The sequence below is a fragment of the Scomber japonicus genome, chromosome 23 (assembly GCF_027409825.1).
Source record: "Scomber japonicus isolate fScoJap1 chromosome 23, fScoJap1.pri, whole genome shotgun sequence".
NCBI classification, from domain to species: domain Eukaryota; kingdom Metazoa; phylum Chordata; class Actinopteri; order Scombriformes; family Scombridae; genus Scomber; species Scomber japonicus.
The window spans coordinates 8,474,351-8,489,694 of record NC_070600.1 but is presented as its reverse complement, the minus strand read 5'-3'; the positions used below and the strand labels follow the sequence as shown (position 1 = coordinate 8,489,694).

Sequence of the window (15,344 nt, the reverse complement as noted above, 5' to 3'; positions counted from 1 at the left end):
TTTTTTGTTGTATTAATCTGTAATTTTGTGGGCCCAGCACAATGACTTGATCCATCAATATCTGTGACTGCCTGCCTGTGCGTTGCCTTTTAGAGTTGAGATTGATCCCTGTGACAGAACCACCTTGCAGTACAAATCAGTCCAGCCAACACCACCACTAAGTGTAGCCTCCAAAATGACCAGCTGAATCAACACTTTTACACAAAGCCTGATAGGCTTCAGAAAGGTAATGGGTTTAGACAGGTGTTCCTGCTAACCTGATAACTCAGTGGAGATCACTTTATCATTATGGCTACTGCATTACGTATTTATTCCACCATTGTACCCTTGGAGTTAAAAGTGGGCCTGAAACATACATGACTTGTTTTTAAATTGTTGCCCTTAGCGTACAGATGCTTAAAAGACACAAGCCTTTAGTTACACAACCATAGTTTATTACTTTATCACTTACATAGACGAAGGAAGTATCAGCCATATCTACTGAAAGGTTATCAGCAAGTCATACTTGAGCTGAAAACAGTTTTGGGAACATTGTTGCCATCAACCAGCTGGCGACCAGATGCTGTGTTTAATTTACACGGCTTTTGCCTGGTTAGTCAGATCTGAACTCCAGAGCTGGGACGTAAAAAACAAACAAACAAACAAACAAAATTGGCAGAAGCGGCAGAAAATAGCAGAGTGATTTTCAGAAGAAATATAAACCACAACTGGATCAAACCTTCTGCCTGCTATCAGCTGGTAGTTTGAATAGTTTAACATTATACTGCATCTTTTCTATAGTTATGATAAAAAAGGTAATACTGAGATGATATTGAATTCTGGCATATGAACCAGTCTTTTATCCATGTATATTCTCACAACTAGGTTATTTTTGAATTTATATATGTAGGTGATAATAAAGAAAACGTGGTCAGAGGGGAGACACATAAAATGTATAATATATGCTGTGGTTCAAACTGAATTATCAAATGAGTTTTTTCTGGCATGATCACATCAAACTCTGTTACTACACACAGAGTGAGTGTATTTCTCTGAAAACCACCCTGAATATCCGCTGCTCAGCTACAGATTTCCATTATTTAAATTTTTGCAACTACACTTTGTGAGATGAAAGTCACAATTGCCTTATAAAACAAAATCACATGGTATGTTGAATGTTTGCAGTGTTTACAGCATACTGACTTGCTGTCAAGAACAAAAAAAATCCCCTGTAAAGAACATATCACTCTAGAAATGAACATTTAGGCAAAGTTCACCATTGTATTCCACTACAAGCAGTACAATGTCATAAAGTAAATCCTGTTGTCCAGTAAGGCTAATCACACGGAGTCTTTCAAAAAGAAGTGCTCAGTAGGATATACTCCTCTTTTTGGATGTCTGTAGAGTTCAAGAAGAAGCATTCAGAGTTTTCCAAAGATTAATTGCAGTCCAGAAGAAAGGAAGTCTTTATTTACAGAAAGGTCCTTTTGCATTGCTCTCTTCTCCTTTAATAATCCAATAAAGAATTGTTGATTCACCTGTGACAGAAGAAAACAAGTTAGAAAGAAATCAGAACCATCAAAGTTACAGTAACAAGCAACACTGGGTATCTTTTACATCAGTTTCATACATATTGTATATCCTGTAGATATCATGCTCCTTGTCTGAGTGGTCTAACACATATATAAGCATGTATTTAGGATGAGTAGAGATAGGTGACATGGCTGAACAGAGAAAGAGAAAAGCCTGACCTGCAATAATATAAACTCAACTTTATCAAGAAAATCCCAGAAAGAAGATGTGAGACTCCCGCCTACACTGATTGACGTGTCAAAGATGTTGGCGAAGCATCTACAAAATCAGATGCATTATTCAACACAGAAACCTCTTTTCCTTCTTGCAGTTTACGTACTTTTCATGTTTGCCACTGTGAGAAAACTCATTATCTCTTAAGGAAAGATAAGAGCAAAGGTCTGAAACCCCCCACTGGTGGGATATAACCCTTAGAGGTTATATCAGTAGAAGTGGATGAAACAAACAGCATGCTGACTGTTTTGCTATTTGCAGAGCCTCACCAGTGATGGGGCTTAAATGTTAAGTTTATCTATTTGTCTGTCTGTTATCTGGGGTGTTATGAAAGGCTTTGTCACTAAAAATCGAATGGGTTTATCACTTTGGAAGCATGAGCATGGGCCCCACAAATATGATAACAATCTCCTTAAATTAATAAAACCCAACTCTACCAGTCAGCTTCTCACTAGTCTTACCTTTACAGTTTTGGGTATTTCACTGGAGACTGAAGAGACATTTTTCTAAGATGAAAAATGTTTCAAAATAGTTTGAACTAGATGGGTCTCAGTTGGAAAAAGGTAATTCTTTGCTTATTTGGTTTGTTTCAAAGGTTGTTTGTTCTTGTTGCCAACACTGTCAATCAAATGTGATCAAAGCATGTCCACACAGTCCTCATGCAGTATAATAGTATAATTCCTGTATTTAACTTCATAAATGCAATTATACAAGCTTTAACTTTGATTATTACGTATTTAGTCATGAAGACTTGGAGCTTACAGGGGCTTTACTGTAAACCAGCCAATCAATGAATTCTACATCTTCTTAATCTGCAAATAACAAGACTTCCTAACATAGCGTCACCTCCTTCACAAACACCACAGTGCAGTGCGGTGACTTGAGAAACGTCATTTAGATTCAGTGTCAATCCAGGACTTAATGAAAGACCTACACTGGCCTGAAGAATGAGCACATTGATCTATGAGTCAGAATTTTACACAGTATTCAGGATAAAGGATGCTGCTGAGTTGGGTTTGTGCTTCAAACTGAGGGGTTTTTCTGTCCAAGTTCGATGCTGTCAGATACTCTGAAGACCTCCATTCTCCTTGAGTTTAAATTGCCTGTCATGAAGCCCAGTGGCTGACTGGCAGCTCCTCTGCTCCTCCAAAAAAAGTACATTCTAGAAAAGACTCTCGAGGAACAACCTTCATAACAGCATCCGCTATCGACTCCAACCCTCTGTCAGCCGCCACGTAGGTTTGATGGACTGTGGGAAGCCGTCGCCAAACTTGTAAGGATCCATTATCGATGTTGAACTTTTGATAAGAAACAGACAGCTCTGACAGCCCTGTTAAATTAATTCACAAATAGGTCGTCTGACACAGAATAGACCAAAGCACCGGCAGCAGCACGGCACCGCACAATGTCGTATAAATCATTCTCAATTATGCAGGAATGCAAAACAATCCAAACACCATCAGGCCATCGCTTGCAGAGAGAACCTATATAATCATATAAAACATAGGGTAAAGAGTTTCCATAAATTTAGGTGGTTGCCGCACTTTGCTGGTCGCTGAGCAGCCTGCAATATATTCTTCACTTTACAGAGTCATTTACATTCCGAGCTGTCACTGTGATTAATGTGGTACTAATTTGAGAATAATTCCACGCCGAAAAGACAAACAGCAAAGCCGCTCCTTGTCAGAAGAGAAAATGTCTTCGGAGATGGATCTACACTGTGTCTCACTTGGGGGGGGGGGGGCGGGGGGGTGGAATCATTAACAGTATTTGAGTGACTGTCTGAAACAATGCTAAAAATACTGGGAGGAAAAACTAAGTCTTCAGTGGGTGTTGCGTTTGTTGAATTGGTGGCTGACAAGTGCTAATTTAACTGGCAAAGGATGCATTTCCATTTAGTGCCTGAAGTAAGGTTGGCTGAAAGATTTAACACAGCAGGTGCACAGGCTTGTATTTGTATAATTCAGCCATGTAATTGGCACACTGCTGCGTCCTTCTCAGCAATATGTTTTGAGTTGTAACTACCAGGACTGGTGTTTTTGTACAGTAGTATGGATATTTTAAAGCTGCACTAAGCTCGATTTTTAGGTTATGAAGAATGTTGGCAAGATGTTATTCCCCATCGATTTGAATGGTACGGTATGGATTCAGCACATTAGCATCAATGAGTAGACGGGCCAGTAGGAAGACAAAACATTCATTTATTTCACTCATTTATTTATCTTCTGCTACATACACCCACAGTCATAGCATTGAGAGTCATCTGGGATGTTGTCATTGACTATTCGCCGTGGATTTGCTCTGGGAAGCTTTCCATCTTAGCTGTCCCAAGTGGCAACAAGAGATAACACTTTTTATTGAAAGTTTAAAGAATTCACTTCTCAGAAATCTTGTGGTGACAACAGCTGACTAAATATGTTTTCTCAACAGGCAGGTTTATACTGAGAGTGGTATTTCCTTTCATATCTCAATCGCCTTTTTTATCTGATGTTCTTCTTTTAATTTGCAAAGAGCAATGTAGAGAACATGCTTGTAATTCATAATTAGCACTGAGCATCGCCTTTGCCACCAAATGTGAAAAAACATCATTGGCAGGAGATTAGATCAGCTACAGCTAAATAAGTTTTACTCTGTGACAGCTGGAATCCAACTGTTGGCTGTTATCTGACAGTACACAGAGTTAGCACCAGCCACCAGCCTCATACTGGTAAAATATTCAAGTGGCTGGTAGATTTGCTACACTCACCAGCCAAAAAACAATGGTAATCTATTGGGAACTGGTAAAATTTGAATTTAATGAATACAATTTACTACAGCCATTTGGCCTGGGACTAAAAAGTTAATTTTGTAGCCTGTTGTCTCCCTAAAACTGCAAATAGACTTTATTTTTATTGTTCAACAAGAACAGAGAGTGACTCTCCTCAAGAGAAATGATCCAGCTGATTGCATCATGTCCATTTAAACCTTTTTGAATATCATTTTATATTTAAATGGGTCAATTTTAGATGATGTATTGTAGCTTATGAAAATAAGGTCTAAAAACTGATTATATGCTCTCAGCTGAAAAAGTAATTTAGACATCTTTGAAGTTTAGTAAATTGTAACTTTTGTTAATTGAAAACATTAAAAGCTTAAGCAAGTCTGATTCGATAAGGGATTTGATAGGATTTGGATTTGCTAGGAAGATTTGATGAAATGCTGTCAATTCCCACCCCCATACCTACCATTTAAAATTAATTGAAAAACTTGGTTTAATCTATGCAGTCGAAATTGGTAGGATGAGACACTTCTATGATTTTTTTTTCCTGGTGGATAACAGGAAAACCACTGTGTAGAATAAAAAATGTCTGACTCTGGCACCCCTGTAGTTGTAGTTTGAAAAAAGACACTGTAGCAGGAAACCATATTAAGAGATGAATGGGCTGAAATAAATATACAGACCGCACCAAGTCTCGCATTCTCATTTGAATTTGAAAAATGCTTCACATATGAGCGTTATCATCCTACAGTAACTCTGAATGAAGTTACAGTTTCTGTCCAACTAGAACACTAAATACTTTCTGATGTACTGAAATCAATGGTGAAATGTAAAACTAGGAGAAGTACAAAACTGTTGTGAACAGCTGTGAGTGTTTGTCTTCATTCTCTCTTGTTCCTCTGGTTTAAAAATATGTGCACACTGCACACCGACTGTGTGCTGACGTCACCTTCCAGGATTACCATGTTTCCACATCCATAACACACAATTTAAACCTCCTCTTCTCGCTGCCATTTGGGGCTGTGAATGTGCAAATATTAAGGCTGTGGATCAACATCTGTGCATGTCAGACACTATTCCTTCACTCGGAGATCTGCTCTAAACTGAAGGAGTGTAATCCCTGCCGGCTCCCGGGCTTTGTGGCAGCCAGTCACTGCTTTGTTTAGACTTTGAATTTTCAACGTGTTTCCAGTCAGCGTGAATGCATTTATGATACAGAGCAATAGAGGTCAGTATAGCAGGAAGTTCCGGGTTTACTCTTATGCTGTTTTCCTGAAAGCACAGCAGAGGTGAGGAAGAGAGCATGATCCCTGCTACTTCAAGCAGTCTGTAGGAAGTTTTAAAATTTAAGGAACTTATTTCTCTGGCTGAGTTCAAAGGTGTATGAGATAAATCTGCTGGGTAATGCTGATTCTTTGAACAGGTTCTTGTCTTTTTGGATTGTACACCTTTCTATCCCTGGAGTAGTTACACTAAGGGGAAATGTGGTAAATAATACCACTTGCCTGAACTGTTATGGTGTGTTCAGATCAAACGTGAAGCAAATTTTTCATGTGGCACAATACAAAGTCAATGCAAAGATGCGTATAAAGGGCAAATTCGTAACCAGGCGACACAAATAGACACGAATATGCTTCCATCAAGCTGGAAAACCTTTCAAGACAGACCCCGTTGGTGCCTTTCGTTGCTAGCTAGGTTACAGCTAAAGTACAATAATGTAATTTGGCAGTTTGTGTTGAATACACACAAATAGTCCAGTGGTCAAACTCGCACGAGTGTAACGAGAGGTGAACAATTGCTTTGTATTTGGTCAGAAAACAAGGTTATGATAAAAATATAAAATGTTACAATAAATAATATGAAAACTCTCATACTGTACAATAAAGTAATATACCTTAATGATCCCTTTTGGAAACCTCTGTATTTATTACTTAGTTATTAAGTTATTAGCACAATGAATAAAGACAAGTAAATTCTTGAAATATTTCACCATTAAAAAGACAAAAAGATGAATCACCTGGACTCTGCTGTGAAGTATCTTGACATTACCAAAGCTGGTCTCTGTCCGCAGAAATCTTTCCAGGTGTCCATGTGAAAGAAAACAACAAAGGAAGACGTTTAGTTTTAATGCTTAAGGATTAAACTCTTATCAAGACATGATAATTAGCAAGATCTATTTCCAGACACCACCAGACACCTGAGCTCGTTTCAGAACCCTGGGCCACTAAAAGAAAAATATATCGCGTTTTGAGGTCCCGACAAGTCCATGAATCAATAGCCCCAGGCTCCAGGCTCTTGGCTCCAGGCAGGTGTGGTGCGGGCAGTTTAAATAATTAAGTACATGGAGAGAGGCAGAATTGAAGTCTATGGGTCGTCATAACATAGTGAAGGATGCAGGTATCATGTTACTACGTTAAAAGCAGGTAATTGGAGTGAGTAATTGGCCAGTTTGGGTGCTCAAAGTGGCTTGAAGTGCTAAGGAGACATGGCAGCCCATTGATTACAGGCCCCTAGGGGTCTGAACATCGACTGCAAACATTAGCTGTTTTTACGTAAAGCCAGGGCCGACAACAGTAATGGAGAGCCCCGGTTTGCTGACCTTGAGCAGTTTAGGTTAAGTGTGTTAGGTCAGATTCAACAGGTCTAAATATAGTATCATCAAAGAGACTTGTTTGTTTCTTAAACATACCTTAGTAGTTTTGATCTTGTTCCCTGTAGCACAGCTCCAGCCCTTCAGATCAGGAAGAACTTTGCATTCCTCACCGTCAAGGCACGGATGCATCTGACACCACCATTTCTGCTCCACTATTGAGGCTACAAGAGAGACATACTGTAAAGGTCAAACAGCAGCACTCAAGTACAGTACTTCAACCTGCAGTAAATATTTTTGGCCACTTGGGGGCAGCAGCATTAACATAACCTTGACATATTACCTTCTTATACGTCGATATTGATAGCCTGGTATCACCCATTCAACATTACAAAATAAGTAAGAACCAACCATGCACTTCCTTTACAATATATAACTCTTAAGCCTGTCGTTAAACTATTTACATTAAACCTACTTACCTACATAGTTGTAGGTAAGTTGTTTTTTTTTGGTCACTCAGCTTTGGTGCCTAGCAAACGTGGAGCAACATTAGCTGTCTTTTGGAGTTTTGTTTCTGGCTACATGTGAAATGTAAATCCAGTATTAACTCTTCTCTTAGTTCTGTTTTGCTTTCCACAAAAATATCTGCAACTTTAGCTGCTAAATGCTCTACAGTGTTCACCAGCTAGTCGCTAACTTTCCCTGTCTGCTGTCTACAGTGCACTTTCAGAGTATTTAGAGGTGAGACTGAAACAGCTGTAAAAGCGAAACAGTGAGCTGAAAGATGATAAAATGTTCTGTAGAGCTGAAGTTATGTGCAGAGAGGAGTGAAAATTCTCTGAGTCACTAGGAGTGACACCTTTCACATTACACAGTTGTTTAATCCATTGTTAATATAAAAATAGCAGCTTTTAGTAAAGTATCTATATACTTTGACACTACAACTGTCAAAGAGCAAATAGAGTGCAATATGTTTGTTTACACTGTCTGCAACTGCAGGCCTTCATGCTGAAATCTTAACTTCTGCGCAAATTAGCATTTTTTAGACCTTTTATTTATTTTAAAACAGCATTTGTGTGTAGATTTCAAGCACATTTTTGTGACAGTATGAGCCCAAAACGAGGCTTCCTCTAAAATACCAATCCAATCATCATAGCTGCCTCTTATCACGCCTTGTCACATCTTGACAGCTATCTCAGGTAAGTGATGTAAGAGGAACGTAATGCTTTCTGAGTATTCAAACACACAAGTCTCAGGATTCTTGTCATACACACTGTAGATATCCATGTGTTCAAGATTAGAGCTGAAAAAAAAGAATCCATGTGAGGGGAAAACCTTCAGCTGCAGTGAAAACACCGCCTCATTTGCCTCCATAAAAGAGAGCATTAAGCTTATGCTGCTCCATTGTACAGGACATCATTTAAATTTGTCATATTACAAAGGTCATTATCTACATTCCACATCCCCCTCTGCCAGCATTAGAGTTCTTCCTAATGAAGAGGATGGTTATTATAATCCACACATAACACTGGAGCCCCACTAGAGTAAATTGCATAGAATGGATACTTTACGACATAAGGGAATCAATGTGTATCACCCAGCCATGGTTATGGCAGCAGTGCGGTGTAAAAAGTGCATCAGGTCAACGGCAAGCAGATGGTGGTTGTGCAACACCAGCTATTAAAAAGCCTCATAGGTTTGACGTGAAATGAAATGGGGATATTGATAACCAAACATACATTAAGTACATGGAATGCATTTCACTTCACAGTTAATGATGCTTTAAAAATCTAAAAGCTGCGCAGACTGAAAACATCTGGCAACAAAACATAGATCTGAGTTTTTATTCATTTATTTTAATAGTAGTTGTTAAAGCTGCCCGCAAATCTTTTGCTTTGACCTTGAACTCATATTCATAAATGATCAGAAATGGCCGCTTGAACACACATTGATACCTTATTTCAGTTTTGCTGAAGCATATAGTTTTGGCAAAGGTGGGACATTAACTAACTCAAACTGTACAGTAGATTGTGAGTTTTAACTTTGCTCCCCGAATTTTACACATCAGTTGACTCATCTCAGGGAGCGCTTATATTGCTAATTTTGTTTGGTGGTGCACCAAGAGTCCAAAACTAGTAGATTACTTACAAGGTTGTGCTAAGATTTAACATTGATATCGATGCTCAATATAACTTCTCTTCCATATTTAAGCCTGTTGTACCTCAAACAGAGTAGAAATATAATTCTAGTTTGAGTAATGAGAAGCAAATGTGGTTCAAGTTCAAATAGTTGAAACGCTAGGAATACAGGAGACTTTTGAGGGACAGCTATGACCTACAAGGCGTAAATAGGCTACATCCCTCGAAAGGAGTACAATGTTTTAGCCAATACACATTCAGTTTTTCATATTCATGATGATCTAGTTTTATGATAATCCTCATTATTTATGGGAGCATAAGAACTAGGTGGGGAGGCCTTGAAGTGTTCTTACTTTTATCTGGGTGTCTCGGCTCATCATGTCCAACTCAAATGTGTGTTTAAGTCACAAGTCACTATTTAATCAGGGCACATTTAATACAATCTACAGCTATTTCTGTATTTCTTTCTGAATTACACATTCAAATCTATTCAGGTTTTCTCTGATGTCCAGAGGTTCATTTATCTTCATATAAAGAGGAGATTGTCTCACACAGTGGAGCTAAAGGTAATCCCTGGTTGTAGAAGAAAGAATAATTAAAAGGTTAAGTGCTGATCATTTTTACTGAGATCTCCTGTGGAGCTTTAAACTGAGGCCAAGTGGCTCACAGCTCTAATTTGCAGAAAATGTCAATACTAAAATGTCAAGGAATAGGTCAAACATGATTGGGTCCGGAGTTTAGCCAAAAACCCGCGCTTTTCAGACCAAAGTGAAGACACCACTTCTGCCGAGCTGGGGGTCTGACACATTAGCATGCTAAGAGATCACCTCTGGGTGATTGACTTTACAGTCTGCAGTGGACAGCTAGGTGATTAGAAAAAGTCTTCAGGAGCCTCTTTGTAAGGCTTGTAGATTCAACAGACTATGCACAGTCAAATAGCAAGATAATGTCAAGCTGACTAATGTAAGTGTGATGATGTTGACCAAACACCTGCTATTGAAGCACGAGTGTGTTTACTGTATTTAATTAATACTGATTCTGCATTACAACAGTAACATATATAAAACATATCTTCTACTTTTACAACTACATCTACTCTTTTCCCCAGTTAAAATTTTTGAATCTATGAATATGCAAATATATTTCATTAAAAAACTTAAGTGAAGCAAGTTTCCACATCAAACTTGTGTAAGCTGAATATTGGGGCAGCATTGACTTCCAAACTATTTTTGATGTCACACATCATGTTCATAGGCCTGCCACTTAAAATTGGATTTTCAATGAGCAGAGAAACATTCCACTTTCCACTAACCCAAACACCCTTCTAGTTTCAAACTCTGCACATACTGTACATCATTTTGCACAGTGCTGCTCAAGCATTCAACTGCACGAACAAAAAGAAAAACATGTTTTTGAGTGAGCAGGAGTTTAGTACTCAATATTATGTGAAATTGAATCTACTTAAATTGAAAAGATCTCTGTGAAGCCAACAAAGATGTGGTATCTTACTGTTATATTAGGAAACAGGGCGTTATTTACCTTGCAAGGCAACTGAATTTACCAGATCAAAAAGTCATGGGAGAATCCATTTAGTCAAGCTTCAACTTAAGCGCTTGTGTTCGGACCAATTAGTGTAATAATGAGGATCCATGTAAATCCTTCCTCACAAGGTAAGAGTGATAGACAGATGGTACATCCAATCACCTGCCAAATATTTTTTGAAAGTACCTGCCCTTTTCCAAACAGTTTCCAAGGACGATTTCTCAGATGGCTCTGTGTAACAAACCATCTGGTGTGTCATGGTGAAGAAGAGGATCAGCTTTGTCAGTTTTGTGAGTTCAATGAAAGACATTTTCATCATCAATTTCAAGCATGTTAAGCTTGTCGATATGGCTATTTAGTTTGGCCTTTGCCTTGTTCTCTAAACTGATAAGACGATAAACTGTGACATTTTTTTAACGATTTCCCCCTGATAGCATCTTCTAGAAGAAATTACACTAAAGTGAGGAGGTGTGTGTGAAAACACTGACGATGACCTCAGCAAATATGATCCTCAAGATGTGTGGAAAGAAGTATCAGCAAAAAGAAAAAGGAAAAAGAAAGAGGGAGAGACAGTACATATCCAATGAAATATTCAGTTGCTGGAGCGTACCATCTACACATGACGGGGCAGCTCTGGTGGTGCCTGCCACTTGCCCAGGAAAGCAGGAGCACTTCACAGTTTGTGATCGCTCCTCGATTTTGTTCTTGTTGCAGCAGCGATGCAATGCCACCACCTCACAGGTGCCTGTTCGGACATGGTGCGCCGCTGGAGAGATGACAGGAAAGATGGAACAGTCAGTGTGGATTCAGTCCAGAGGTGGTGCAGTAGTTATTACACTCATCACTTCTGGCCTTGGATTGAGTCCCACAAGAATATCTCTCTTGGGGTATGCAAAGCCCGCATTGTATCCCTTTCATCTGTCTCAAGAATTAAGAAATGACTAAGGGGAGCAGACTACCAATTTTCTTAAAAGCACTTTTTTATTGAAGCATAATAATATCATAGAAAATATAATTTTGTTTGGGAGTCTTTTTGATAGTGAATACTGGTTTCCTTTATCTTAAAATGAAAACTTAAAACTTTAATGGTTTGAATGAAAGGGGTATTCAACAATGTCATTTTCACTTCCATTAAGTTGAGGGACTCACAAAAGACACATTTTAAAAATGTGTCAAAATTGATGCAGCAGAGGTCAATATATTCTGACTTTTAATATGCTGGATCTTACATTTCCCATATTACAACCAATAGCATATTTTTGTTAGACCTTCTGTTACAAATTTCTAGTCTCTACGCTCAGGACAAGGTAGCTTACATTTTTTTCTCAGACTTGACAAAGCCCTTTAAGAGCCACAGAAGACATTGTACAATAGTGTTTACAGGCTAAGCAATGATAAACATATCCATATGAGTGTCCCAGAGGTATTTAGTGTTTCCCTTGGAACTCCCCAGTTATCAGGATGTAAGACCTCTCAAACAGTGTGAGTCATGCTCCAACAACAATGGAAACCAACTCCCATAATGCAACTCCATATAGACTCTTTAAAAAAAACTCACACCTTCAGTTCATAACACAGGTTCTTGATTACACATTTATATTTGTTTTTTGCTGCTTAGTAGTAGTATGCAGCCATGCTCTTACACATGATACACACTCTTGCCCATTATCTCATGCTCTTTTGTTGATCACTAATTGGTAGCAGTAACATGTGAAAGAAGCATAGCAGTGCACCTTTTAAAGACCATAAAGTAGAAGAAGCCTAGAAAGTAAACATGGATATCGACAATGAGGGGATTTTCTAAGGCCTCAAAGACATATGAAGCATGTTTCTTAACAAAGAAATGTGCTTGATAAGAAACACTGAATATGAACACAACTTGTTCATTTACAAGAAAACTCCACAAAATCAATCTGAGAGAAATCTGGTGACTTTAGACTTTAGAGAGCATCCTTCAGACATGGTACAGCTGTTCACAATCACTGGCTTCATCAGTAACTTTTTGTCATTCAGACACTGTTTATTTTAATGTTCCTTACAGCTTCATCCAGACATGGCAAGTACATTTACTGAAAGAGACAATGCTCGCACCATATTTGTCACCAGATGTATGAGACAAAAAGCTCAAATGTTTTTTAAAAATTCATCCTCTCACGGTCTGCATCACTGATGGATTTTAAAACATTTTTATGAAGCTTTAATTGATAATATTGTGAGCATGCCTCATCGCTATTGTCAACTTTATTATTTACCATTAGAGTGAATTCTGCTGCCTGTTTTCATAAAGTCTGACATGCACATTGAATATTAAGTTGCTTCCTCTTAATTCTTCTTTGCTTGCTTGCTGTATGAAGTGTTTTGATACATTTAGTCAACAGTTTTTCATGAATGAAAAATGTAAAATATAGAAAGGGTATAGAAAGGGTGTTCTAGTCTGGTCCTTATTGGAGTTTTAAAAGGGTTTTAACCTGATATGACATGATATAATTAATCTCCTCAATGCCTTTTAAAATTAGCTTTTTCACACATTTTTCTAGTTTATTAAACTACTTTTACGCATAAATAATTATGATGAGGAGATTCATCTTCTCATGTTAGATCAGTGTATAAAAAATAGAGATACAACATTTATTACAGTGGTCTTAGAAGGCACAAGACAAAATGTTATGTTATCTAAAACCACGCTGTCGTTCATGAGACCAACATGTAAAATAACCATCATCAAGTTGATTGAGATTCATGTGTAAAATTGGTGGTGTGCTCCTATTGGACGATCTGAAGCCTTCCACTGAAACCAGACTGATGAAGTTATGTAAGTGGCTCTTTAGTTTAGAAGTTGATGTAACCAACCAAGATCTGACATTATAAACATCATTAACAACATTATTTTTTTACCGGAGCCAGTCCAGATCCCACACAACAAGCATCAGCCCTTAAAAAAAAATTCAGACGTGAAAAGAAAAGTGCTGTACTGCAGTTATTTGCAGCCAATTTCCAGATCACGCTCCATTGTCTGAATTATTTAGAGCCCCGAGCTGCTCCTTTCTCTTTTAATTGCGTGTGACATTTTCACGAGGTGTCCTGCAGAAATACTCGCTGCCACTGCGGTAAACAGTAAATCTGAAACGACTGCGTGAAACTGGTCCTAACTGTCCGTACCGTAGTGCAGTCACTTACAGTTTCACTTTAGCATGTTATATTTCAAGGGCGGGGTGGGGGGTGGTCACACTGTGAGACACACAGTGACAGAATGAGCCGCTCTGCTGAGACTGAATGATATTAAAACTGACAAAGATGTTCAGCAACTGTTGAGTGTCAGTGTACTTCTGGGACGTCCTTTTCTAATTGTGCAGTAGTTGAACGGTAGAACATGACATCTACATTAAAATTAGCTGAAAATCCAATATTAATTGCACCATATGCTAACTCCAGGAAATATAATATACAGTAGCATCAAACACTAGATTACATAAGCAAACAGCAGATAAAAAAGGAGAGAAGAGAGTTTCTTATGCACTCAATTTTGATAGCACATCTGCTCTAACAAACCTTGTCTATCCTTCATCATACATCAAGAAAGAAAAAAAATGCAGGTAGTTGCACAAAAGTAGCGGGATGCTTACTCACACCCTGCCCCAAACAAGGAAGACATGAAAGACAAACACACTGTAAGCTGAGCTGCTCAGATGTTTGCAAGAGAAGCGCTGCCAGTATGTCTCTAAAGGACGTGCTTCACACTGAGAGGCTGCGGTGTTTCCGACTGGATTTGGAGTTCTACTTGGACGCCTACTCGGCTTTCCCTGCCAGGAGATACAGAGGAATCTGTCTGTCCCAAAAACCCAAAGTCCAGATTTAAACCTGCAGCGCCGCCGCCGTGACAGAGAGGATCCTTACAGCCGAAGGACATGCTGCTTCTGCTGTGGTTGTGCTTTGTAGATTTGTGTCTCTCAAAGTTTTATAAGGCTAGCATGATGCTATGAATGTTAATAAGTGGATACACTGGTGTCCTTGTTGCTTAGTGTTCCAGGTGCATCCCGTAGAACTTTTTACTGCCTTTCTCTCTCTTTTCCCTTTTGTTTTGTGTCTATTTGCCCAAAAAATGTGTATTGGTGCATAAAAATGTTGGAAGGAAGAAGTACTGCTAGAATATAAGTAGTTTATGGTAGAAAGGATGTGTGAAGAATGTACTTTTAATTATTTGATGTTGTTTTTTTATACTAGTGACAAAACCAAACTAACATTGAACTTAACCCCAAAGCTTTTATAGTTACCTTTTATTGATTTCTTGTCTCAGAAATAAAAAACAATACTAGTCTTTTCGTCAGCATGTAACCTTGTGTGCTGATAGAAGTATTAATGTGACTTCAAAAATCCAGAAAAAATGAGGAAAGGTGAGAGGTATCTCACTCAGAGAGGGATATGATTTCATACAGGAGAGTTGATACTTGAGTTAAAGTCAGTAATCTTAATAGGTGTAATATGGTGTTTTACATTCACTGTTAATACCTTTTGGGCTTTGGTTTCTTTGTCA

General features: G+C 38.4%; 1 protein-coding gene across 1 annotated transcript in view; it reads right to left on the bottom strand.

The window, feature by feature from the left end:
- Positions 1-1,468: 1,468 nt before the first annotated feature.
- LOC128385264 (chemokine-like protein TAFA-2) overlaps positions 1,469-15,344 on the bottom strand; it is a 29,275-nt gene continuing 15,399 nt past the window's right edge. The window contains exons 2-5 of the mRNA XM_053344124.1: positions 11,424-11,579; positions 7,233-7,357; positions 6,561-6,618; positions 1,469-1,517 (exon numbers count right to left, since the gene is read on the bottom strand). Coding sequence (XP_053200099.1) covers positions 6,589-6,618; positions 7,233-7,357; positions 11,424-11,579 — 311 coding nt within the window. The 3' untranslated portion in view covers positions 1,469-1,517; positions 6,561-6,588. The remainder of the gene's footprint in view (positions 1,518-6,560; positions 6,619-7,232; positions 7,358-11,423; positions 11,580-15,344) is intronic.